The sequence below is a fragment of the Buceros rhinoceros genome, unplaced genomic scaffold (genome assembly GCF_000710305.1).
Source record: "Buceros rhinoceros silvestris isolate BGI_N320 unplaced genomic scaffold, ASM71030v1 scaffold3487, whole genome shotgun sequence".
Classification (NCBI taxonomy): Eukaryota; Metazoa; Chordata; class Aves; order Bucerotiformes; family Bucerotidae; genus Buceros; species Buceros rhinoceros.
Genome location: NW_010421431.1, coordinates 2,103 through 28,833, shown reverse-complemented (window position 1 = coordinate 28,833; position 26,731 = coordinate 2,103). Strand labels below are relative to the sequence as shown.

The following is a 26,731-nucleotide window of genomic DNA, read 5'->3' as shown; positions in this document are numbered from 1 at the left end:
CTTCTGGCCATGGTTGCCATTCTTGGGTACTTTGTTCCTTTAGCCAAAATTCATCTAAAGATAAGAGATTTTAATCTGATTTTTATGAGTGCCAAACAGATAGGTTGAATGCACCATTATACAAATCAGACAGCTGGGAAATACCACAGTGTGCTATTTAAATCCGCTAAAAATTCATCAGGAATCCAGGTTTGCCCACAATCTGCTCTGAGAGTAACTTCTCAACCGAATGTGTAGGGCTAGGAAAGCACTCGATCCCTGGGAGAGGATGGGGGGTCTGGGCAGAGAGAGACAACGAAAGAAGAAATGGAAGAGTTGCCTTAGATCTGCACGTACAAATTATATTAGTGAAATTAGGACTCTGCAGGCATCAGGGCCAAACAGGCATCACGCACCCTCTGCCATCCCACACTAGCCCTTATCTTAAACATTCTTGCTATTCCTGGCTTGAGCCAGTTTTTTGCCAGAGAAATACTAATCTCAAGGAACAAGGATGTTTCAGATAAAGGCTGATATTGACAAACTTGTGCAAGAGAATTTGGCACTAGACTACCCACTGGCATTACACCACACATAGCATGTTTTGCTCCACTATGCAATCATTTTGTCTGGAGGACAAGACGCCAACTAGGGATTCGGAGGAGGCCATGAAACGCTGCCACTCTGAAGAGCAGAGAGGGCTTTGCCTGCTGCTGTGCAGCCAGATATGAGAGGCATGTGGAACAGCACCACGTGTGACAGGAACAGCGGCTGAAGGGCACAGAGCTAATTCAGCTCGTTCAATAAAATCGATACGTGAGCAGCCCTGGCTTCGCTCATAAAAGGCACTTTACAAAAAACCAACGCAAGGTTTTGTAAAAGAAGGGCAAGATGGGTGTTGCAATAATATGAAGAAATACTAATAAATCCTTACAGTGTACTGGACAGCCGCAGCATGTGAAAGATGACTGGATTTGTTAAAAATACCAGGACAAGAAACTCGACACTAGCTCCAAGAAGAAAGAAACTATTCCCTACATATGCATATATTTAAAGGATCCATTTACCCATATCTTTTCTTACATGGGAAAATGCTATCACAGGAACAGAGAACGTATTTCCATTTGCCATGTATTGTCTGCCCTGCTTAACTTTCATTCCTTTTATATATTTACCTATTAAATCTTACTCTGGCTTTCTTCTCTTTCATTCCAGTCACACTAAAGATAGGGAAGTTATATACAGGTGTATCTTTAAATCAAGAAAAAGCATCTGGTTATCTTTTGAACAGATTTACTGATACTTTCTCCCATACTCCCTCCCTCTGGGCAGATGTAACTATGCAATACCTTGGGCAATGTCATTTTATGTAAAACTTCCCAATGCTCTTCAAGTCATGTCATCTTGTAATTATATTTTTTTCCTGTTGTGAAATAAGAGATGAAAAAGAGGAGCTCATCCCAGGAGATTTAAATAGGGGTAATGGAAATAGCTCTGCATAGCCTAGTAACTGCAGATTGAATTTTCCCATCCTGCAAAAGTTAGATACATTAGAAATCTTTTTTTTTTCATGCTGTATCAGGAACCAAAGATTGTCCAGGATCAAAGCTTTTACAAACAGCTAAGAAGTAGATGCATCTCCATCTCAGAATGGTTTACTTCCCTCAGGATGTAAGAAACCATTTCAAGTCCTTGCTCCCAGTCATACGCTGAGCACACACAAGCCTTCCCAGAGTAACTCCCAATCTAACAGTGGGAAGTTTCAGTTTCACCAAACATTTGCCATTTAAACACAATTTTTCCTCCCACAGAAGTCCCTAATAAATGTAGTATTTCTCCATACCATGCTCAGAAATCTAGCGATCAATTTGTAAGGCCCCATAAAGAGAAAATAAAGCAAAATGTAAGTAATGTCAGAAAATGACTTCTCTCGGAAAGACCACGTCCCAGCTAATTCAAAGAAACAAAAAAACCGAAAAACCAAAAAACCAAACCCAACAACAACAAAAAAATCCCAAACAGTTATTTGCATGAAATGTGGCACAGAATTCCTAAGGTTTCAAAATTTCATGTCTAACTATGAAAAATAAGCATTTAGCATGTAGTTTTGATCTAAAAACCAGGGTAATGGGAGTGAGTTTGAAATGCTAAAGGAAAAAACGAATTGGCAAAGAGCGACGAGTCTATTACTCCATCACAAACTGAGTAAATGTCACAACTGGCTGCAATGCAGAAACCCCATTTCAGAAAACTGTAAATGCTAGGCTGGTTGTTTCACAACAAAGATACCTCAGAATAAAAAAACCCAGCTGCTACTTTTGATTTAATCCCAAATAATGCAGTGATCAACCCAAGCAGGCAAGCCCTCACAGCTTTCATGGAAGAAAGGTTCTGTCATAAACCATCAAGCTTGGTGAATATTTACAGTACACAAAGCTCAGAAAATGCTGAAACTCAGATATTCATCAGCACTTTTTATACACAGAAACTGAAGCAAAGAGTAATCTCCTTACTTACAATCAAACTGGAAAGATTGATCTACTTGTTCATGGTCAGACTGGAAATCCAAACCAAGAGGAAAATATTGCTGCCTGCTTTCTAGCATCTCAGCACACGAATTAAAAAGCCAAGAGGAAACAATTTACACTTTGCACTATGATCTATACTTTTCAAAAGATGAAATATTTTATTTTTAATTTTCAAAACAGTATTGACAATATTATCATATTCCTAGACAGTACAGGATATTGTATCACAACCACCAACGTCATCTTTATGGCTTCTACTTTCACTGCTTGTGAACTCCAACACCTCTTATTCTGACCACACACTATTAAAAGATTAAATTAATCATTCCATCACTTCTTGCTCAGAGTACAGATGGAGAGATACAGTTGGGCAACCAATAAACTGGAAAAGTAAATTCTTTAAATATTCCCTTACTATATTAGACTCTGGAGGAGAAAAAAAAAAAAAAGTTGGCAAGTTCATTGGGAGTAGTTTAAACTGCATCTCCTCTCTTCCCAGAGACAGAGCACATAATTTCCATATCCCAATCAAGCTTAAGAGCATCCAGCTGAAGGTCACATTCAGATCTGCCTCTTCCAGCCCACAAAATGCTCTGCTGCTACTTAACAGTCCCCGTGGCTTCAGTGCCGCAGTATTTCCATCAAATGTAAATAAGTATGCAGAAGTCACGAGTTGGTATACAGAACTTAAAAGGTAATGAAAAGTTTCTGGAGTACTTCACTTCAGAAAACTGTGCAATCACTTGTGAACTGAAGTGCTTGTTATCATACACAAAGCTCAAGTAATTAGAATCAGGAAGAGAGGTACAAGATGATTAGAGATCATTGGGAAAAATTTGGTTAACAGGAAGCATAGCACATAAACCAATTGGTACCAAAAGCTACCCTGAGATACCTGCCATCAATTAAAATATAAAATGTTAAAAAGCACACTTCCATATCATTAAAACTTGCAGAAGCGACTAATGATCAGAAGCCATTACAGCATCGACATTAATGTCGAGATAACCCTCAGGTGATACTGGCTTAACAAAAAAGATGAAAAATAGCCTCAATATCTCTTCCTCTCCCTCTCTGCTGTATTTCCAAATCTTTCAAACCATCCTCTGACTAATATATTTATTTCATGGGTAGCTGGCAGCTAGCAAAGAGTCCAGACAGAGGCAAAGGCTGTCCGCAGATCGTCACTCACATGGGTGCCCATTTGCCCCTCAGTGTATGCGCCCAAAGCAGTGGCTCCAAGGAAAGCAAGGCTCACCTTGCTTGTGTGGGACAAGAGCATGTAGAGAAGGCAGAAGCTCATGGCCCTGCACAGCCCCACAGGGAGCTCCCCGCTGTGGGATGATGCCTGTTCTTGATGCCCCAGCCACACAGGGCTCTAAGTTGCTCAACCCTCTGCTGCTATATGCCACCTTCAAGGGCCACCACCCAGTCTCCAGAAGCACAAATTCGTGATCAAAGATAGCTTTGTGGAGTTTTTTAATTTTTTTTTTTAAAGATAGAAGTTTTCCTGAAGCCCCTGAGCTTCTTGTTGGAGCTGTTTTCTGTATGCAAAACTGCTTAAAAATTCATTTTAACGTAGAATGAGAAAGTACGAAGGGATGTTTTGTCTTTCAAGACAGCTACAACATTTGTTTTCCAAAGATGGAATTTTATTCTTTTTTCTCTTCTTTGATAACATGAGCAGGTCAGGGTTCTCAAATGGAGCATGAAAGCGCAAGTACAGAAAGATGTCGGCCGTACTATATATAATTTCCTAATTCTTTCACGACAGTCCTTTTCTATGAAAAGACTGATTTCTTTTCAAACTCCTCTTTCCTAACAACGCTGAAGTGATCTCATATACATTTTCTTTCAATTTTCACCTTTCTTGTTCCTCATAAAATATGCACCAAAGTTTTCTCAAGGAAGGTAGCTCCTTTGCAATAGAGACAGCTAATTGTTTCAGAAGTTTTTTTTTTTTTAACTAGACTGTTTTATTCCTCAGTGAAAAACTTATTTTTGAATGAAGTTTTATAGGCCATTAATCTAATGCAGATTCACAGGTCTCAGGGAAATAGTAACTTAGAAGGGAAGCTACTGTTAATGCTCTATAATTGCTCTTCATCAAAATTGTCTTAAGATTTTAATATGCAGAGTGACCATACAGATTAAAAGCTCTCAAAGTATGTTTCCATACAACAGGCCATCATTGCACAGTGTCATTATCAGCTATTAATGTTCCAATTAGAGAGTATCACATGCCCTTCTGAAAAAAAAGCAACTGCTCACAAAACGAGTCCTATTATCGATAATGCTCTGGGAGTATGACACAAACGTCCTATTTTTGTTCCTACATTTAATTGCCTCCTATAAATAGCTTTCCAAATTTTTAAGGAAAAGCTCATTTGATATAGAAACACGCATCTTTGCAGATCGACACAGCAGAAGCCATCCTGCTTCTAAGGGCATTGAAGGTTGCAGTGACCACACCAGCCCTTCTACCCAACCAGGCTATGACCTCATTCCGCAACTATCTAATCTCACCAGTAGTTCAAACACACTGATACATCACAGCGCGCCCTGTCAGTCCTTCTAAAGAGGTCAGGCAGAATTACCAACACTTTCCAGGCATCAGCACTAGCACAAACAGGCTTCATGCCTGCTTTCTATTTCCCCTGAACAGAAGGTCTAGTTCAAATTGCATGGCCCTTAAGACAGCCCATTTGGTGTGAAATATTCTTTCAAGACACAATTTTTTTTTCTTTTTTGAGAAAAAGACACTTTGTTTCAAACAACAGCTGCTTTAAACCCATTTTCATCACTCCAAGCTGATAACCAACTGCCAGTGCAGGTGATATACCTGGAGCCTCCTTTCAAAGGACAGATATTGCCAAGCTGGTGGATGGACAGCAGTTACCTATCTACATCCTTCATATTACACCTCACATTAAACAGCAAAAACCCACGCCTACATTTAATTTGTCTGATGCTAAATAATTAAAATAAATCTAATAAAGCTTCTTTTTGGTTTTTTTGAGAATCATAAAGGAATTCAGTAATTTAAACATATCAAGGGGAGGAAAAAAGAGCTTAAGGATTAAAAGGCTAAGAGCTTGCACTGGCTTGTCCAGCAGCTCTCTGCTGTTTCCAATATTTCTCTCTCTAGGGCTTTTTCCATGAAGATGCAACATCTGCATTTCAAACACACACCTTACGCTGTGAGCTGACTTCCTGGTCATCTGAAAGGCGTGACACTAAAATGCAGTTGCTATTCCAGACTCCAGCATTACATCTCCATCAGCCCCCCATAATATGATGTCTGAAGAGCTAGCCCACTCATACTCAGCTGTCCAGAGAGGCTTTGCCATTGGTTAGGATCTCTCTCCGAAGAAAATGTGGTGATATAGACGGTAAAAGTTGTGCAGCTCTTTCCAGGGAGAGCAAAGCGAGTCTCTCCTGTCTGCAAGCTGTACCAACAGCTACTAGAGTCCTTACATCAGCATTTATTTTATTGTATTTCATCTGAAGCTTTGCAACTTTCCATACAGACAACCTAGCAGCACGGAGTGTTACACCACCTTCATTTTGGCCACAGTACCACCTCCCTCCCAAGGCATGCTAGGACATCTGGCTAACACGTCCGTGTCCTGATGCAGCCTGTGACCAGCACTGTTGTATCAGCAAAAGTCTATGCTCTGGTCCAGGCATGGTTACTGGCATTCCCTATTTTGCCTGGGAAAAGAGAAAAACATTGTTTCACTGAGTCCATTCTTCTACATGTGCTGCCCTGTGAATGTATGAGGTACCTTTATCGGGGAGCGCTATGCCCAGCACAGCAGTGCACTGGCAATGCCAGCCCTATGCGTGTTTAACCTGGGCAAGACGTGTTCAGGTAAAAAAGCAGTAGTTACAGTCAAGCCCAAGGCAGACAGGAGCGATGTCAATACGAAGAGGAACACCCAGAACAACTCACCAGGATCACACCACCCACACTCCTGTGACGGCAGCGACATGTCTCCAGGGAGGGCAGGCATTTTGCCAGCCTCGCATTTCGCCAGTCCTTTTGCTGTTGCACACAGCAGGGAATTCGAGATCTCAGCATCTCCCCATCCAAACTGCCCCTGGCCAAGCCAGAGGAGCATGCTGCAAACCCACTGTGATGCATTTGCAAACAACAGATCAAGCCTGCAGAGACACTGCTGGCAGAATGGTCATGCTGGCCACACACTGCCCCCTGAGCCACCCTGATGTCTCCCACCGCTCCCAGCCTCAGTCCCCATCACTGCAGCCCTCAGCAAACTACATGGCAGCTGTCAGATGGACCTTTACAAAAAGATGTTTTTGTCTTTTACAGGAGAGGGTAGCAGCTTGGAAGAATCTGAACCAAGTAAACTAGACCTCGTCGCTGAATTACAGTCATTTTCTAAATAGGTATGTGGGTATGTATATGCTTTTATTTTAAGGAAGAAAAAGAATACTTTGAAATTTGTATTAGGAAACTGGGGAAAAAATTGCAGTTTTCACCTGTCCCTCACTAGAATATTTTATGGCTGGTTTTAATGAGTAAATATTGAGAAAAAATATTATCTTGATAATGTTTTAAAAGAAGGTGAAAGAGATGGATAGATATTCTACACTTAATAGCAAAAATCCCCATAAAGATCATTAAATTAGTGCGCAAACAAGTATGACCATATCCACTGTAGTATAACCCTAGAGGCCATGCTCAAGCTGAAACCCAGGTTACAACGTTGCCCACCTATTTTTTTGTTTTATGCTCTCTCCCATGTATCTTCAAATAGCCCTTTCTCCCAGCAGTGCTGGATGATTACACATGTTGAGTTTAAAGGATCAACTGTAAAAATGAGCCCATAAGAAACTACAGGAGGAAAAAACCTACAACCAAGTGAAAAGAACTCGGCTAGCGCCTGCCAGGCACTCCCGATGGCAGTGTCTGCAGCTCTTGAAACTTGCTTCTGACTCGAGTGAGTTGCTCTTTAAATATCTGTACCACATAATTAGGAAGTACAGCATCATTTAGAGAACAGGGATTTTTGCATTTCTTGACCTTTTTCCTACTAATTTTCAGCAGACTATCTAATGTTAAATTCGTACACCGTGGAACGCATCAACTCCAGTTATGAATGCACAAGTAACAGTGACACATAGGTGGTGGCATCAATTAGCATAAAAGCACTCCAAAGGCAGATTAGATAACATCTGTATTCACACTGGATGGCTTTATTCATTAACAAGATGTTATTTTGGAAAAATACATCCAAGAAGCCCTTGTATATCTGCTGTAAGAAGCATTTCATATCACAAACGTTTCATTTCCGGTTATCCAGGTTGTATCCGATTGCCAAAAAGCCAGCACTTACTGCTCTGCAGGCACTCTGTTCACTGTGATACACTCAGTAAAAAAAAAAAAAATTACAAGCTCGTCTCTTCACTGTGTCAGTCCTGGTTTGCGGAAAGTGTAGCACCAGTAATGTTTTATTTAGAAAGCCACCTTCATTCTGTGTAATACATAGACTGTTGCGTCCTCTGTAATCCATTTGCAACAGTACCACTGAACTTTTTTCAAAGAACAAGGTCTGACGCCAAGTCATCTGTAATTTCCTTACTCAGGACAGGGTGACACGTTTGTTAAAATACTGTTACACAACTATCTGTTTCTGTTTTAAAAATAACCTGCCTAGGGAAGAGAACATCTTCTGTGTTGGTTTTGCAAAGTCCTTGAGTATAGGCCCTAATATCAGTTGTTTTGGAACAAAACTCTAATACAGAGCATCACCCGCCTCCTGCTGCAGCACACCGCGCCTGGGCAGCTGAAGGCAGCAATCAAATCCTTGCCTGCAGCGTAGCAGATTAAAAACCTAATCCCAAACTCATTGAACACTCATAAGGCTCATTAACTTCAATCCCCGGTTTATGTGTGCAAGAAACGCCGGTGTGAGAGGTGAGGTCAGGAGGTGACCCAGCTTTGCTTTCATCTGGTGTGACTGTTTTCTCACGCTGGTGAAGCTAACATCTCAGAGGATGGCTCAGGGCAGAGCTTATACACGGTGAGTATTTCCTCATAGAGTTGTAGGATGCTTGGTTATATCACCACGTCACCAATGTGGCAACAAGGAAAAAGAAAAAAAAAGGTTTTAACTCAAAGTCCTCCTTCAGAAACGAGTTCAGGGATTTTTTTAGGTACAACTTGCTTTTTTTTCTTTTTTGTTTTTCGTTCTCCAGACTAATTTAAAACATTCCAGAAGTGATAGCAATCATGGTTAGACATTCCCTGAGATGGTGAAACGTCCATGTCTCAGAAAACATACTCTGGCAGACAACAGTCACACTACTAAAAGCAGAAGTGCATCAGAGCCGAGCATTCTTGCTCAGCCTTACACAACTCAGAGGGTGGGTGGGATGGGGGCTGTAATTTTCTTGCCCAATGAATTTTCTGTGAAGCATCAAACCTCTCCTAGAAGTGCATAAATATGGTTAACAGAAAGTAAACACTATAATTTTGCTACAAAACTATGGCGCTTTCTTTTTTCTTAAAAGCAATCCTGATGTGGAGCAAAATATCACTGTTTTTTTGGTTATTTGCTTTAGGTATAGTACCTGACAATTTTTTTTTCCTTGCTGGTGGTAAACCCATTTAAACCTTTCTATATGCCACCACATCTGCAGCTTTAATACAGTAATCCATCCACTATGATAAAGCCACGAGCCCAAAATCACTGTGTCTGTAATAACATCTGTAATTTAGAAACTGCAAGGATGGGAAGCTGCAAGCTGGCAGGCTACAGTTTCTGAAAACACCAAGAGGAGGGCTCTCTCTGTGTGTGTGTGTGTGTGTATAATTATGACATTTCTGCTCCATAACTACCCAAATCTTGAATCTTGCCCTCTCTGTAAGGCAAAGCAAAACCGCATAATCTTAGTGACACAGACACCAAAATATTTCATAAGACTATTTGTCCAATGCACTAAAAGCTTTACCATAACTGAAGTTGAATCAGGAATTACATACAGAAATTACAGTGCCCATGTTATTTCAACACTACTCCAGCACTTAGCAATAGGGCCCAGGTAAAGCATTTGTGGTGGGACAGTATATGCACAGTCTAAGCACACTGACATGTTACAACTCTGCCACAAAACTATCTCTAAAAATAACATCACAGGGTCCATGGCTACTTCCTCCTGACTTGCAAAACTTTATGAAGCTGCTTCAATGCTCACATCTAAGCCGAACAAAATTTCTGGTTGTGCCACTTACCCCATGCAGGCAACCTCCTGGTGGAGTCTGCACAAGGTCCTGCATCACTAAAGACCTCTCCATCCACCCAACTGCCCTGGCATTAAAGCTCTGTGTTCCTCAGCTGCGTTTGTACAGCCTCCAGTGCCTCCAACTGAAGCGTGACTGAGTGGAATTTCGTTAAACAATTCTGTTTGTGATGTAAAGGAGCAATTACATTTTATAGCTCACTTTCTTGAGTTGCATCATTTCTAATGCTTACAGAGCATTAGAGCTCTATCCCCTAAACAAGCAGATCCTACTCCAAACAGCCCCAAAAAGCAGAGACACTGAGTGACTGCAGAAGTTCCTAACTGCACAACCAGCTAACGCTCAGGGTCAGGTATTCACATTTATTGGCATACTGCCGACCTGAAAGCAAGGGCCTCCTGTCCTTTTCAGGATACCATCTGCCCATCTTTAGACCCAAATGCCTCACTGGCACAAACACAATCCATTGCCCAGCACTGAAATCCATCAGTGCTTCAGCTGCGTGAGCACTAAGCAAACACCCAACCTTCCACCCATGCTGTTGGACTCCTATTTGCCTTCTTTCCTTTGTTCTACAAGGAGCAAAAATTCCTGTTTATCACAGAAGGACCAAGAAAAAGCAATGCTCATTCACATCTCTTGAAACTGTTGGCTTTATTCTTGTTAAGATTATATCACCTAAACTGAAACATCCTCTCAAGTAGAATAGTGATTAAATAATAGAAGGTTTTTCTTTTGCTTGTATGCCCACTGAAATACCATGGGTCCAGTTCCATATAGCTACAGTGCAGGTAACAGGGCAGGAGATGGGGTGCTCCCCACTGAAATACCATGGGTCCAGTTCCATATTGCTACAGTGCAGATAACAGGGCAGGAGATGGGGTGCTTACAGCTAAGCTTTTTACTCTCAGAATGTTACTTCAAAAACAGAAATATTTACATTTCACCTTCTCCCATACTTTGGTAAAACACAGTTGCAAGTGCCTGCCTCAACTACAGAATAATTAAGACTTCTAGCTTATGAGTTGTAGTGAAAATATTTCTTTTCTGAAGTCCAGCTACGTTTGGGACCTAAAGTGTTTGAATAGCTCACTTTAGATAGAATGATCCTATGGATGCTAACCTTTGAAGCACAACAGAAGCCAAAATGTTTACATAGAAAATGAAAACTTGCATTTTGTATTGAAAAGGCATGACATATACAGTCCACCTCAAAATATCATTATTTAAAGAGATACACTTGTGATGCTGGCATTTCTAGTCGTTCTGAAGGCAGAGCATGCAAAATGGATCGCTTTTACAGCCAAAGTTCCTAAATCTGTATTTGGACATCTAACTCAAGGACTTAGTGCAGAGTATCTGAAGGCTTCTTTTAAGATATTTTGTATCCTTTTAATCTCGGCCTAAAAATAAATATAAAATGATTGAATCACTTTGTAGACTTGGTATTTGCAAACTTATCACACAGTGGTGTTATCTTCTACACAATCCACTTCCCAGGGGTGGTCAACCTGCCTAGGGAAGGAGCAGGATCAGGGAAAAAACCCTGGCCCGTCCCCTTCTTTCAGGCACGTACAGACCAGAAATCAGCCCCAGCAACACAAAAACACAAGGAAAACACTCCAGAGGAATCTGCTTTCCATCTGAAGAGCACAGCAACTTTCCTAAACAGCCTACAGAAAGGGAAGAAGTGCAGCCAACAGACCGACGTTGCAGACCGAACTGTACCCCTCACTGCAGTAAGAGTTTACCAGGCTCTCTGTACGACAACCTACTTTACACATGCGCAGAACTCATCTCTGGGTAAAAGAAATAATTTTATTTTCCATCGGCTCTAATATGCATCACCAAAAAAGGCATAGAAAGCATACGCAATGCTCTTAACTGACCAATAGTTTCTTATATCATCTGTGAATCCATGTCTCAAAAAATAACCACGAAGTCTTTGTGAACATCAGCTGAAATAATGAAGGGGAGGTTGGGTGGCGTGGGCAGGGCATGAACAAGGTGGTTAGTCCGTTTGCTAGACTACAAAAGAACTTTAAGTTCACCTGGGGATTGCATCATACCTTTAGATACACCATGCACAAGGTTTCTCTTCTCTCACCTCATTTCTCTGGCCAGGATGCAGAAACCTCCTAGCAGCAATGCCAGTCTCGCATTCGCAACACTAGAGGGTAAATTAAATACCATCCTTGACCTCCTGCTCAAGCAAACCAGTCAGCAAACCACTCACAGCACAGGTGAACTTCTGTGTACTTTCACCACATCTTGAAAGCATGCAGGTAACATTCTCTGAGTCTTATACTTCGAACACAAGAGCTGCACAGCAGACAGCACTGCAAAGACCAGCACTAACGTACATAGTACCTGCACAGGAAATAAAAACAGGTTCAAAATCAGGGTCAAGAAAAGATACATACCACACACAGAAGGCTCCACTCATCCACACGACTGGCTCTGTCTCACCACAGCACTCACTCCCTTGGGACCTGCCAGATTTATTTATGATCAGTGGCAAGATCTTGGTTTGCATGTGAACGGGTATCTGTGGTAGATCAGAGAGGCTGTGTCAAAATATCATTCAGAAACAGCCATGTCAGTGCAGGCTCCCACATGCTAGAGGACAGGTTACAGTAAGAGCTTGTTCTTCCCTTCTTCTCCGCTGTTTTATTACTGAAAACTCCTCCTGGCCATTTGGGAGTACAGGATTTTGAAGCTAACAGAGTTCACTGCCAGCAGCATGGAAACACCAAGAAGCATGTAAAGCATTTTACACACTTCTGAAATGTCAGATTATGGGAAGGCTAGTCATTTCGTATTTTTAAATGCGGTCAGGATTTCAGACAGGAATTGTAAACTCCTGTTACAATTTCAGCATTTTTCCTAGACGGACCCATTTTCTATTCGTTCTCGTCAATGAATTGAGTTTTGCAGATTTAATTGTTAGTTAATTCCTTCTGTTCATATAAGTTCTGCTGTGTGCTCAAAAAACTGAAATTTGGTGCCAAACCACCGTGCTCATCACAGAGCACCGACTCAGCAAACTGGAACTACCGCCCATAAAACAGAACTGTGTGTTGTTTGCAGAAGCACTTTATTTTTCTCACACACACATCAGAAAACACATTTGAGAAGAAGAAGGTTTCCCTTGGAGCAACAGGGTTCATGACGTAGGACTGGATTTTTCTGGCATGAGCTTTCCTGATGCTGACTAGACATCTTCCTTGTTAGGAGTCTAAATTCCTATCACTGTAAACCTCACTGATGACTCATGAGAAAAAAAAAAAACACAAAAAACAAAGGAAAAAAGGGAGAATAAAAACCCTTCAAAACCGGTGTCTATAAAGAAAGGGTGATACACAGAGACACAAAATGTCTCAAATTTTAAAGCAAAGCAACATCTATGGGAGAAATAACAGATGAATTTCTCATTCCTGATTGGAAGCATTTGGGGACAATGACATATTCATAAAATTGTATGTAATAAAAGAAATTGCCCTTTTAAAAAAAAACATTATTCTGCATTGTTTGGGGAATCACTGTTGGACATGGCATCACGCACATGCCACTACAAATAGTCATACTTTCAGTGTACTAAGTAAACCAAAGAGATTGTCTCTACAGATATATCTAGGTAAATTACTATACTATCACAAACATTTGCAGATGTATTTTAATTATTCTTCTACCTAAGAGCATTAAAATAAAGATATTTCCTACTTAATTTATGTCTCTGTTACACTTAAAAACATGACTACCCTGCAGCTTCTGACAGCTGAATGTGCGTGTACCCCCAGCCGTGATATTTATACCAGTAAAACCACTCTAAATGTTATCCCCAAAATATCTATCAAATGGGAAGTATAACTTTGCCCTTTATATTAAATCTTTATTGGAATGCCCCTGGATGCTCTTTTCTATGTCAGCATTAAACACGTAACTATGTGAATAACCACAAAATTTCCCAGGCACAGCTTCAGTGTAGCGCACAAACGAGTATTGCATTACGATATTTACCTTACAAACTCAAACAACTAGAGCAGCACATACTCTGTTTCTACCTCGACACACTGTAAGGATGCCGTAAGGACTGCTACTGCTTCTTATGCCTTTAACTCCGAGCATATTGTCCCAGCTGCGTTGAGCCCAATTCCACAGCATCTTTCCTCTTATGTAGGCAATTTTTGTCCGACTGAGCAATATGTTTGAGTGCACATCACTCAGGGGTGGAATCGCTGGCTCTGCCTTTTTTTCAGCATGGCACAGGTGCTGTGCTGTAACCTCAGTGGACAGGAAGAAGGATGTAGCTTAAACTGATCTGAACTCCCAGTTTACCTGCTCTCAAACAACAGTCTCTGTAAGAGAAGAAAACACGCCAGGGAGCAGGGCTTCTCCTCCCTGCCGCTACCATCCAGGGCTCTGCCCAGGCAGGGCCGGGGAGAGGAGCCTGGACAGAGGATTAGGATTTGCAAATTCAAGTCACTGGAAGCAAGTACTAATTGTAAGGCATGGAAACCTATGCAGGTGTGCAGTCTTTTCATCACCTCTGAAAAAAGAAACATCTGATCACCATTTCAAAGCATTGCAGGTGGCAGCCTCACTTTTGTGAACACTAACCTCTTCCTCTGGCAGCACAGGAAATCAATGCCACCCTGCACAGAAACATCAATATAAAATCATAATATTAACACCTCAAGAGTCTGAGGGACTCACACTTGAAAACGGTTTGTGCAACAGCCTTTGAATTTTAACATATATGATATAAATCAAATCTTATCACTACAAAGTTTTTAAAACAGAAGGTAAGCTGAAAGACAGTGTTTAGTTTTGTTTGGGTTTTTTACAGAAAACTCAATTCCCTTCTGGCATTTCAACCCAACTGCAGGGGCACTGAAAATGAGTGTAGAAACAGTAACAATCCATTTAATTTATTTTTATTGTTCAACCTAAAGGAAGCGCTTTTGTACGTAAAAATGACTATACAAAACTATACAGCAATTGTAGGGATGCTTTGAAATTCCAATTTAAATGACATCAAGTACAGATGTGCTTTTTAAGGCAGATGTAAAATTACACTGTATCTTCAAGTTCTCTCTACAGCACCAAACATGTTATTAAAAAAGCAAAATCAATTTCTGTAATTTCCCTACTGCATATGAAATGTACACGAAAGGACAGAAAATTATATAACTTTTGTAGGGTTTGACATTTACTGGCCGGTGTCAATACCATACCCTGAGAAAGTCATAGAGAACTCAATATAAATATTCATTGCAGTAATGTGTTTGTAGGTCATTGTGGTGGAAGTTTATTAAATAATGATTGATTACTGCTTATGAAAGAGTCTTTGATCAAGTATATAATTAGTAATTATTTAACTTGGACAGCGAGCTCAAGTTGCTCAAGGACACATATAAATTGCCTTTAGTGAATCTGACAGGTGATGGCTGTCCTGGACCCTCTGCACAGAACAAGCAGGATGTAAACGGGACCTTCTGGACAACAAATGTTGTATGCAGCTGTGTCACAACAGTAACGTGACTGTGCCTGGATGTCTGGCCAAAGTCCTTGGTGGGTGTAGACCTTATGATCATGAGATGGTGCATGTCTGCACTTGGCACAAAATTCAAGAGCTTACATACACTAGGTACATGAGCTTGTTTTTTTTTACCGAGTATTAAGGCAGACAAGCTCCCGGGCTCGGCCAGAAGCCTCATCTGTGGGTGAACGCACCACGGAGAACCTTCCCAATTACCAAAAGACTCCTGCCACGGGCTGCAACAGGGCTTACCAGCAGAAGCGTGGGCCCAGATGATGTTATTAAGGTGGTAATTGGTGATGTGTCCTTTTCTTAATCTCTGTAATGCTTTGCAGTAATGATATGATGCATCGGTCCTATTGTTCTTTTATCATCTTGTATTTAATAGCTAATATCATTTCCTTTTATCATTTTGCATGTTATTCTTCTTTATTACATTGTATATAATAAACTACACTTATTTTTACATTTAATTTGGAGTCCATTTTTACTTTGCATCCAGCCACTGGATGTTTGGCAAAACAAACGCATCTTGAATTCAGCAGAAGACTAGTAATGTGGAGAAAATATGGTAAGACAGATCATACAGACTTGGCCTGGGGGGAAAAAAAATAAAAGGAAACCAAAAAAAAAGCCACAAAACATAACAGACCAGGAGCCAAAGCAAGACAGTCTTCTCAGCATAGCCAAAAAGACAAAGTAGATAGCACTCCACCACCAGAACCAGGATCATCAGACCTTCAGAAAGACATCATCTTCTGAGAAGGACACTCAGAAATGAAAACCATCAAATGGTCTATGGTGTGCAGCAACTAAAATGTTGGGTCTTTTTTTTCCATCGTAAAGTTTCCTTTACCTAGTTGTCATGGAATATGTAAAATACAGTACTTCTGTGTTCAAATCTGTATGCTTCCCCTCCTTCAGAAAGGATGTCCTCAGGCAGCTCCTTCTTTTTAAGCTATCACACAAAAAGGACAAAATCATGAACTACATGTCACTTTCAAGTATTCAGAAGTCTTACAAAATATTACAAATAATCAATTAGTGTTTCTTTCGCTTTTAATGTTTCTGCCTGCATACAAATGCTCCTTGTAAAACTAACTACACCACTATGACATAAAAGAAAACCCTCCAAATTAAACTAATACACACTGCTGGGACAGAAACCCAGTACCCCCGTTCCTCAAATAATCCAGAACTTTATTCCTTCATTTTAACCGAGGCATCTCAAACATGGTTTGCTGGAAAAATTCACCTTTTCACCTTCAATTTGGTTTGGGATTTTCCTTTTGTCTTCACAGTACTCCCCAACAGTAGAGAGGTGAAACGCATCGTCAGAGGTTGGTCAGTCGCACAAAAACCGCTTTAGTTAACCCTAAGAAACCTTTCCTAGCCCACTGATGTTTAATCCTGAATTGGATTGCTGCTGGCAAAAGGCAATTCTTCTTTTGACACAAGGTAGTACTTCGGGAGCGAGTTTAAAAATTCACTTTTCCAGTACAAAAGCACTCGAAAGCTGAAATTCCTCTACCACCCCTCCAAAACAGATGTCTTGACTGTACCGAAAAGGATTAGGCTGTGGATTCAAATCAGCTGTCAAGAAACATAAACATAAATCTGACTTAATAGCATAATTTGGAAACGTGTTCTCGGCCCACCCTTGGCAATAACACCAGAGTTTAGCTCACGTTGTAGCAATATTTAAAACAGCTCTGCAACTACAGTTCTCCACCCAACTAAACAACAGAAAATTCTGTTGTTAAATGAAGAACACCACACATATTTAAGTGAGAGAAACCATCTAAACTTCTGAACATTTTTCATCTTCATATTTTTTAATCCAAAAGATTTGTACAGCATTTTTTTAAAATAACTTACAAGATCAAAAGGAAAATAAATGCATAGCTTCAAAACCTTAGAATATAAACTCCCCTTGTTGTGGAAGAGTTCAAAGTCATAAAGTGCTGCAGATATGAACACACATCAGACAAATAATCTAGTAACTAACTTATTTTTCTGGTTTATTTAACAATATTCCAAGCTTAGAACATTAAAAATATCACAGACAATGGGTAGGACTAACAATGGCTTTTTTTTTTCCTTTTTCTTCTCCTTTTTATAAAAGAATGCTGACACACAATTGAACCAACTACGGTTTTATTTTGGATACCAAAAAATAAAAAGAAGCTGGAAGGGTGTAGTGCATTGCACCGATCTCAGTAATAACTGCTTGTAAGCCTCACTGCGTACATTTAGCCCTAGAAGAACAAGGATGGAAACAAGAAACGGATGCTGCCAAGGGAGGCAGGCTGAATGCAGACCGGGGGAGCAGTGCTCTGGGTTCTGCCTTGATTGCAAAGGCATGGCTTTGAATATGCTTGTGTAAGAAAGGATCTGCACGCCTCGTGCTAGCATTTGTGCAGCTCCTCGAGGGCTAGCGGCAGTGATAGCAGGTGGAGGTGGTGCAAGCCATGCAATTGACACCAGCTGGTACTTGACATAAAAACCAAGAGATCTTCCTAGCAGACTGCAAGGGTGTTACAGGAGCTCAGGTAACATCAAAAAAGGCACCTGCTGTATCCCACTCCCGTAATTTGATTTTACTACCCTCACAGATAGCCTACATGCCTGCAGGAGTTAGACCAAGCCTGTGTTCTGCACCTTGGGCAACCACATACGCTTCTTCAGCACACATGGACCGTAGCAACATCCAATGGCATGTACTCTGTGTGTGCTGTGAACAAGTGCAAATTAATTTTCAGGGAACTGGAGGGTGAAAACCTGTGCTTACTGATAGCCAAACACAGGCCACACCACCTGTTAAATGCAATTTTCCCAGCCTTAAATGTGCCAGGTAGTTCACTACTATTTACTTCACTGCTCCCTTACTCTAACCTCCATTCTTCCACCAGCCCCTTCCTGCCATCCACAAAGAACACAGAGGCTTCAAACTTAAGAAAAACCCATTAAACTAAAGCATAAACAAGCAGTTCAGCAATAAACTAAATTCCAATTCTCACTTTTGTATGTTCCTCCTGGCTGAGTCCTTTCTACAACTAAACGTACCACCGAGATGAAAAAAAACAACTTTCTTCCTCCAGCACAGTAACGAGCAGTCTTCAATAGACTCTCTCCAGAACGTGTTCAACACAGTCGTAGACTAAAGCTGAGGTGGGGCCCAAGACACCAGGAAGAAAAATAAAACCCCAGGCAAGCCTTGACTGTAACCGGACAATGCCAAGAGTCCTCCTCTACACCTCAGGGAAAAATGCTGGCTGCCATCCCACTCTGTACCAAGCGTGAACTCTAATCTTGTTTATGACCTGCAGTATTTCACAAGAGATGGGGAGTTTGGGGTTGCTTTTCTTTCTTTTTTCTTGTTTGCCAAGTTCTCAAAGGGGCTTAAAACACTTAGGCAGAGGGACACAAATGGAACAATTACAACACGCAACAACTAATCAGAAATGGTACTCAAACATTAGACTGGACAGGACTAAAGTCCACTCTACAAACTGAATCAAAAAGAGACAGGAGCAAAAAAAGAGTTTTTAAGGACTGACATATTAAGAAACAATCTTAAAGACTCACTAAATACATGTGGGGAAATGGGAGGGGTCCCCTTCTTTTAAATATATTTACATAATATTAAAGCTTTTTATTTTGCTTTTCTTGCCAACAAAATTTTCTAGCTACCCTGGGCAAAATCACCATTTAAATTAAGAGGTTAAGGATTTTAGAATATAGACTGAATGTTAGACCCATGACCTGTACACATCTCCCCACCCTCTCCTTCCCCCCCTCCCTCCCTTTGCCACCAAGGCACCTGATGCCTTGTCTGCTTTGCACCACATGGCATCAGCCATAACTTCGGCACAAAGCGAAGGTAACACAACGTTGTCTCCACCCCACGCACTTCGTTACCACTTTGTGAAAGAGACTACAATCAGGGCTTGCCTACATACAAAAAAAGGTTTTGCCATTTAGGTGCTGCAGTTAAATGGTAAAACTGGACTAATGTGGACACAGCAATACCAGTTAAGAAGAGTTTATACCATTTGAACCACACTGGAAACGAAAATAACTTATCCCAGTATAAGTGCATCCACGCTATGGCCTATGCCTGCACAGTATCAGTTAAAATAGTAATATATCAGTCCCCTAACAGACAGAATTACACCAGCTGAACTTTTCTAGCATAGACTAGGCCTAAGACATGAGGTAGTGAAAAAGAAAATCAGGCTCAAGATCTTTTTTCATTCCATAGCATCAATATACTCTAAAAAATATTCACTGCTCAGATTTATGGATTTTAAAAATGTTTTAAAATCCAAAATTTAAAGCTAGCATCCTGAGTCACACATGATTTACAAACGGAGGCATAAATCTTAAAAACTCCCTTGCTCAGGTTCCTAATTCAGGAAAATATTTTTAAGATAGAAAGCACATAAACACGTGTTTGTATCCCACTGAAGCAAGTGGAAAGGAAGCACATGGGTAAGTGCTTTCTGAAATCTGGGCCACAGTCAGAAATCACAGTCTTTGTAGAATTTATTTCCTCATTCATTTCAGTGCTGTTTAATCACAAGTCATTCATGTTTTAAGACAGTGGGAAAAACAGAGACAATGGAAGCTAAATCAAGTTTGTTACAACTGTTCAATATTTACAGCATTCATAGCATAAAACAGAAGTATTTTTGGTAACTTAAGACAAATACCTTTTTTCTTTGCTATTAAATGTACCACAGCAGTCCTGTCAAACAAACCCACTGTCTCGGATATTAAAGAAATTGTTGTTTACATTTACAGAGTCATTTAAATTAAAAATCTGTTCCTGTTCCAAACCCCACTCTCCTTCGTCTTCATCCTCCGGTTCTGCCTCAGACCCATTCCGACTGTTTTCATACAAAAAGATCTGCTCATCGACATGAGCCGGAGCTAACCGGTTTCTCTTTGCACTTACAACATTAGCAGAAGAACCAAAAAGGCGTTCAGGGAAGACCCTTGTGGCCAGGATACACCAGTATTTTTGAAGAACCTTTGGTAAAACTGGAAACAGTGCTAGTCTATCAGACCACCACTTCAGCGGGTCTTCGTTCAAACCGAGGACCTTTTGTGACTTGAAGTTGCTCAACTCCTCAATGATCTGAGCGTGCCATTCCTCCTGGTCCTCCACACCTCCTGTCTGGCAAAAGATCTCTGCGAGCATGTTGTTGATGACGCTGGTAGGAGGAGGAGTAGAGGAGATGATGATTTTTTTCACAGGGGGCTCTTCTGAAACAGTGAAAAACTTCTCTTCAGTCCTAAATGTATTTTCTTTTACTTTCTCCAGCAGGCTTTTTGCTTCTTCCACCACTCTGTTTTCAACCTGCTGCCGCTCAAAGGCTGAAAGAAAAGGCAGTTTTTTGTAGCGGGGATCCAAGAAAGTGGCAACATTGAGAAACATGTCTATCTCAGGTGTGTGCTGGTAGGTGGTTGACAATTCTTTAGCAATTACCTCCTTGGCCATACTGATTTCTTTCAAATCGTTCTCTTTGATGTTCAGGGTAGTATTCAGAAGCATGTGAAGAAGTGGCTTCACCATACTTATCGTTGGGTACTTTGAAGCAGACATCATCTCCGCAACCTGCTTGAAAGGCTGCAGCAGCTCCACCAGCCCTTCGATTGTATTCCACTCACTGGCTTCCAGCATGAGGTGGTGGTTGTTGCTGTCCTCCACAAGAACAGCTGCAATGACAAACTGCTGCTCCTTGAGGCGCTGCAGCATAGCGAGCGTGCTTCCCCACCAGGAAACACGGTCACTTACCAGCATGCAGTGGAGAATATTCTGCTGCTTCTGCTTCTCACTCAGCATGTACATTGCGACCGTAGACTGCTGAAAATACTCCACCAGTTTTCGGCACCTGGCAAGAAGGCTGCAGAGTTTGGGGAGCTGAAAAGCTTGTTGTATTCCTGCATTAAAAGTGTGCCCCAAACAAGGCATCTGTACGGGAATATCTAGGAGAGAGCAAGCTTTCACAATATCTTTACTGTAATCTGTTGTAGCACCAAAGACTTTTGTATTGATCCCCCACTCAATGAACGTTTCATAAAGGACTCGTGTAATAGTCTCTGCAGTATTATCCTCTGGTACTTCAAAGGTTTTTAAACACCGCGAGTTCACAGCCAGGCAGTTGGCAGGACTGCTGCTGAGAAAGTGAACCGCAACAGTTACATACGACCTGTTCTGGTTTTCGCTTCTCCACATGTCCGTGGATATGCCACACCACAGAACCTCAGTGAGCTCTTTCAACACAATTTCTCTTATGGCATTGTACTTCTCGGGAATAGCTTTTGTACAGAAGTACTTCCGGCTCGGAAGTTCATACCTGGGGTCTGCTGTTCTCAAGAGGGCCTTGAAGGTGGGTTCATCAACAATAGAGGCTGGATACATGCCCTCGCAAATTAAGCTGATGACTGCAGATGTCAGCTCCTGGTGCTTTTTGTTTTCGTAGTTCTGGTAGGTCTTCATGATGAGGCTATCTTGAACAACCTGCTGCGACGACTCTGGCTTGATTTTTGAAAAGGCAGTGGCAAAGGCTTCTCTCATTTGTTCAGTGTTACTTTTCACAAATTCGCAGAATTCATCAGGGTGATTTTTCTCAAGGTGGTAGGAAAGGTTGGACGTGTTTCCTGAATAGGCGATCTGTGCCATGCAAATACGGCAGTAGATCTTCTTCCACTGTAATATGCATCCTTCTGCATTGGTATCAAACCCAAAGTACTTCCACACTTTACTCTTTGCTCTTGGGTGAGCCACTAACTTTAGGTCTGATGGGGAACCTTCTAAACTTTTATTCTCCATTGCTTCTTGGCCACCGTCCCACTTTTTGATCCTTCACTCATTAATGAGTACCTGATAAAGGCAGTAAGATAAAGATACAATGAGAAAGCACAAGCTTGACCACACTTGACTATGTGAAATCAGCATTTTTGTGAATGTATCAAGAAACCTACCTTACTAATTACATTTGCAAATTTAAAGATGAGATTTGCAGGAAGTGTGACCTACAAGAAGCCCATCAGAATGTAAAAAATTAAAGAGGGTTTTAATATATCACACACTGCTCTGCAACGGAGCTAGAAGACTTGAACAAATCTTGTTTCTGGAATTACAGAATGCTGGGTAGAGTAAGTGTTAACCACCACCAGAGCTGGTACACTACTGTCACACAAACTGGTCATCTGCTATAGCATTTTCCTGCCTCTTAAGTATAGTTAGGGCTAGACTGACATCCTCTTGCCTAAGAGTTGCTGAACTTCACTACTAACATTTATTTCAATTGAAACTTGATACTGAGGGAGCAAAGGTTTTATTGTTTGTTTATTTTGTTTTGATTTTGTTAGCTCAATCTAACTGTTCCAGCATTTAGTTTTTAAAAAAAAAAATCTGTGATGCAAATTAAGACATTAATCTGCTCCTCTGAAATGCAAAGATGTGTTCTGACTGAAATAAAAGGAAAAGGAGTCTGAACCTACATGCAGATCAACAATATGCATCTGACACCTTTCCTGTCCTTCTTCTCCTGATATCAAAGCCATCTCCTAAACTACTAGTTCACAATCATGGTTCCTGGAATAATAGTGCATTATAATTACAGGAAAAGCAGACAGGGAAGCACTGATAAATGTTGTTATCAGCTGGAAATTAATTTTGCCGTTTTCTTCAAAAGGCTACAGAAGTCAGGAGGGGGTGACACTAGAGATGAGTGTGGTGATAAGGCATGACTTGGCAATCTGTACCTCAGTATCTGCACAGGAAAATGTTTCTTGTGCAAATGGTTACATGCAAGTACTATTTGAGGCCTACAGCATTTCTGTGCAGTGCTTGCAGACGGCACCTGCCGGAGCTGATTTCACTACACCAAAAAGCCAAGCCACAGCACAGCATGACTGCACGCCACACCACCAGCCGAAACACTGTGACAGCAACGAGCCCTTTGACAGGGGTCTGGCCAGGATTGGGAAGAAGAAGGAAGCCATCAGTTAAACACAGATGCAACCTCCCCCACAAAGATCCAGGGGAAGATGGTAGGAGAGCATCAGGAGCTCCCTGCAGCCAGTCTGAAAGCAATGGCATTGTTCCTTCTCTGCTCATCTGGAGGTGCGCCTGCATCCAAGCCCAGAAGTTCCTGGGTGGTACAACTGGTTGGCTGGGGGAGGAAGAAACAATCTGACTTTTTCATATCGCTGCAAGGGAATATCCAAAAAAAAACGTACGCATGCAAGCTTCTCCGGCGTGCTTTCTGCTGTTGATGAACATTCCCAAGCGTAGGCATTTTCTCTCTGAACTACAGCTGATATTTTGCAGCATTTTATGAATGCCTTGAATGAAAAACCAAAGACAGGTTTACCATGACTAAACATACTTATTTAAACACAGTTGTTGGCTTAGAAGCAGAATGAGAGATGCAAGGCAAGCATTTTGTTGGATTTGTTCTGAAGATTTACTTCTGAGTGTAGAACTTTCGGGTTTTTTTCCTGAAGGGGACCACGGTCTGACTACTAGCATGCCCTCTACCGTGATCCATTCAGTGCCTTTAAGTTGCCATAATAAATTATTGATCCAACATGGTAATGCTGCCTGATTCTAAAGATGTGCGCATCAACAGCACCAAGGTATGTAATCCCATAAAAACTGATGATTTTGAAAGACAAAGTGGTGAATGTATAATGATATAACGCCACCATAGCATCAGACTGTGCAATGACAAGACACGTCGAATCAGTATGTATCACCACTGCTTTTAGATGCCTCCATTTCAATCCATGATACGGTGTCTCAAGGAAGTACAGGCTCCTGGTACTTCATTAAATCTTACAGTTTCCTTTGCCGTTACATGGCAGTTCCTGAAAGCAAGGAGGAAGGCACTGAAATAAAAAAAACTGATGTGTCTTTAATATTTAAAATTAGTATGACACACCTTAGATCATAAAAAGGTCACCACAGTGACAAAATTAGAGCAAGCCAGTGTTACAGACTCACCTCACCCTTCCTTCTTATCTACGTTACAGCTTTGCATCATTTGGAGATGGAACTGGCACAAAGTATCACTGCCACACTTAAGGATATGCCAGCATAACACAGTTTTTATTATAATGCTGCAAACCATACTTCAGCTGTCATAATAGCTCGAATATAAACTGCTGATCATCCCTGACTCTCCTTAACTGTTATACAGCATAACTGGCATTATAAAAAAAAAAAAACAACAAAAACCAACACAAAAAAACCCACTCCCCTTATATTTCTATAAGAGGAGGTAAATTTTTCCTCTTTCAGTGAAATAGTGTTCATAGCCCGGGTTTGACAAAAAAAAAAAAACAACAAAAACCAACACAAAAAAACCCACTCCCCTTATATTTCTATAAGAGGAGGTAAATTTTTCCTCTTTCAGTGAAATAGTGTTCATAGCCCGGGTTTGACAAAAAAAAAAAAACCAGAGCAGCTTCAACTCTGAGCCAAACTGAAGAAACCAGCACCTTACAGAACGAAATCCATTGGGAATGAAGCACCTCATTGCCTTTGGGAAGTGCTGCAGCACGTTACAAGGGCAGCTGACAGAAACGTTCTCTTTTAGTTTGCCGAACTTTTAACAGTAAGTAAACTAGTGCCAGTTTGGTTTGCCAAAAACCCTTCCACACAAAGAAGCCTTCGGGCTACAAACATGCCTCTTCCTTTCTCCCTTGAATTCCCACCCACACTGAAACAGAGCACGCCTTTGGAGAAGCTACTTTTTTCCTCACTCCCTCCACGAGGTTGGCCAATACCACCAGCCAGTGCGAGGGCAGAGGCTTTTAAGGGCCTGCAGACAGAATCCTCTACTGGCCTTGCAGCTGACTCAGTTGCCACAGGAGGAGAAGGGTTTCCCAGATTTCCAAGGTGCCTCCTCACACCTCTCAGACACCCTCTCACTCGCCTATCACAAACCCATGACACCCCTATTCAGGGCAGGGCTTGGGCCAAAATATTCAATGGCCAGCAACAACACGCACTGCGGAGGGCAGCAGTGCTACCCTTGCACCAGGCAGGGCTCAGTTTCCACAGTGGCAAAGAAAATCGGTTAAAAAACCATACAAGAGTCACTCGGATTATGAAACCAAGCATGGGGATGTGAGGAAACGTGGCGTGTGCCACCCTGCAACCTTAGCTCTGCCCCCTTGTGCACACACAGCGATGGCACCCTCTCTAATTACACGGTAGGCATCGCTGTCACACAGCCCTTGCCTCATTCAGTGCAGGGACAACCATAAAACAAGCATTTCCTCACTTCTGAAACTACCTAAAATAACTCTCTCAGGCGCACGCATGTGGGAGAGGGATCGTTAGATGCAACTTTATTTTCACCTGTTGTCAATCCTTGCTACCTGGTCGGTTCTCTAACCACCTCTGGATGTTTTACAACCTAGAGCTCACACAGCTTTTAGCAGGAAGTGTTTGGTCTGTCATTATGCTCCACTCCTATAAAGGAAAAGCCTTCAATACATGAATGAAAAGTCAGAGATGCATGTTTCCAAATTAATATTTCACAATTCATTGTAAAGAAACTCGGTACAAAATATGATACTGAATATCTAGAATACGGGACAAATTAAAAATACGTATGAAATTTCAACCACTTTTGAGAAGAACAGGAGTTATCTTTAAGGTCATCTGAACTTCAGTCACAGTACCACCTTCTTTAATGCCAGTTTTCTACATGTCACAGGTACCAAGTTTAACTACAAAGATTTCAAAACTATGAAACGTGCAGCATTTAGTCTTCCCCTACCAAATTTCAATGAAATATCTATACAGTACAAGAGAAAATGCAGGAGGAAGATGCCAAATAAATTCCTTCAGAAGCTTTTAAAATACCAAAAGAGATTAGTAGTAGTAGTAGTACCATTTTTGTTATCAGTGGGATTACTTTCAGTGATCACATTTCCAATATTAATATCTTGGTGTCACAATTAATACTAGTTTTTTATCAATTCACTGATTAGATTTTTGGTTTTAAAAAGCTGGTTATTTCACAATCTTTAATCAAGCAGGGCTTTTTTTCTCCAACTAATTAAGATTAAGCACTATAAAAAAAAATACAAGCAGTAATTTCTAATGAAACTATTATTTAGACCACTGAGTACTAACACAGTTTACACTACATATCAGCAGTTAACCCATTTGTGTAATCAGCACTTGGAAAAACGTTTTAACAAAAGTTAAACCTAAGTTCCCCTTCACTTCTGCACACTGATTTCAGTGAGCGAAGCAATCACTGACTGCACTCCGTTTATCCTCCCAGATCTGTGTTTCCCTTCCTTGCGCTTCAAGATCAGAATTTCAGACCAACTTCCCTACTCTGTATTGAGGTGGGGGGGTGTTTGGGGGCGGGG

General features: G+C 41.1%; 2 protein-coding genes across 2 annotated transcripts in view; both read right to left on the bottom strand.

The window, feature by feature from the left end:
• DHRSX (dehydrogenase/reductase (SDR family) X-linked) overlaps positions 1 to 6,502 on the bottom strand; it is a gene marked incomplete at its 3' end in the record, with an annotated part of 119,494 nt that extends 112,992 nt beyond the window's left edge. The window contains exon 1 of the mRNA XM_010139651.1: positions 6,463 to 6,502. Coding sequence (XP_010137953.1) covers positions 6,463 to 6,502 — 40 coding nt within the window. The remainder of the gene's footprint in view (positions 1 to 6,462) is intronic.
• A 13,570-nt stretch (positions 6,503 to 20,072) lies between these two features.
• ZBED1 (zinc finger, BED-type containing 1) lies at positions 20,073 to 22,222 on the bottom strand. Its single transcript, XM_010139650.1, has one exon. The coding sequence runs from the start codon at positions 22,158 to 22,160 to the stop codon at positions 20,073 to 20,075; it is 2,088 nt and encodes a 695-aa protein (XP_010137952.1). The 5' UTR covers positions 22,161 to 22,222.
• Positions 22,223 to 26,731: the final 4,509 nt, after the last annotated feature.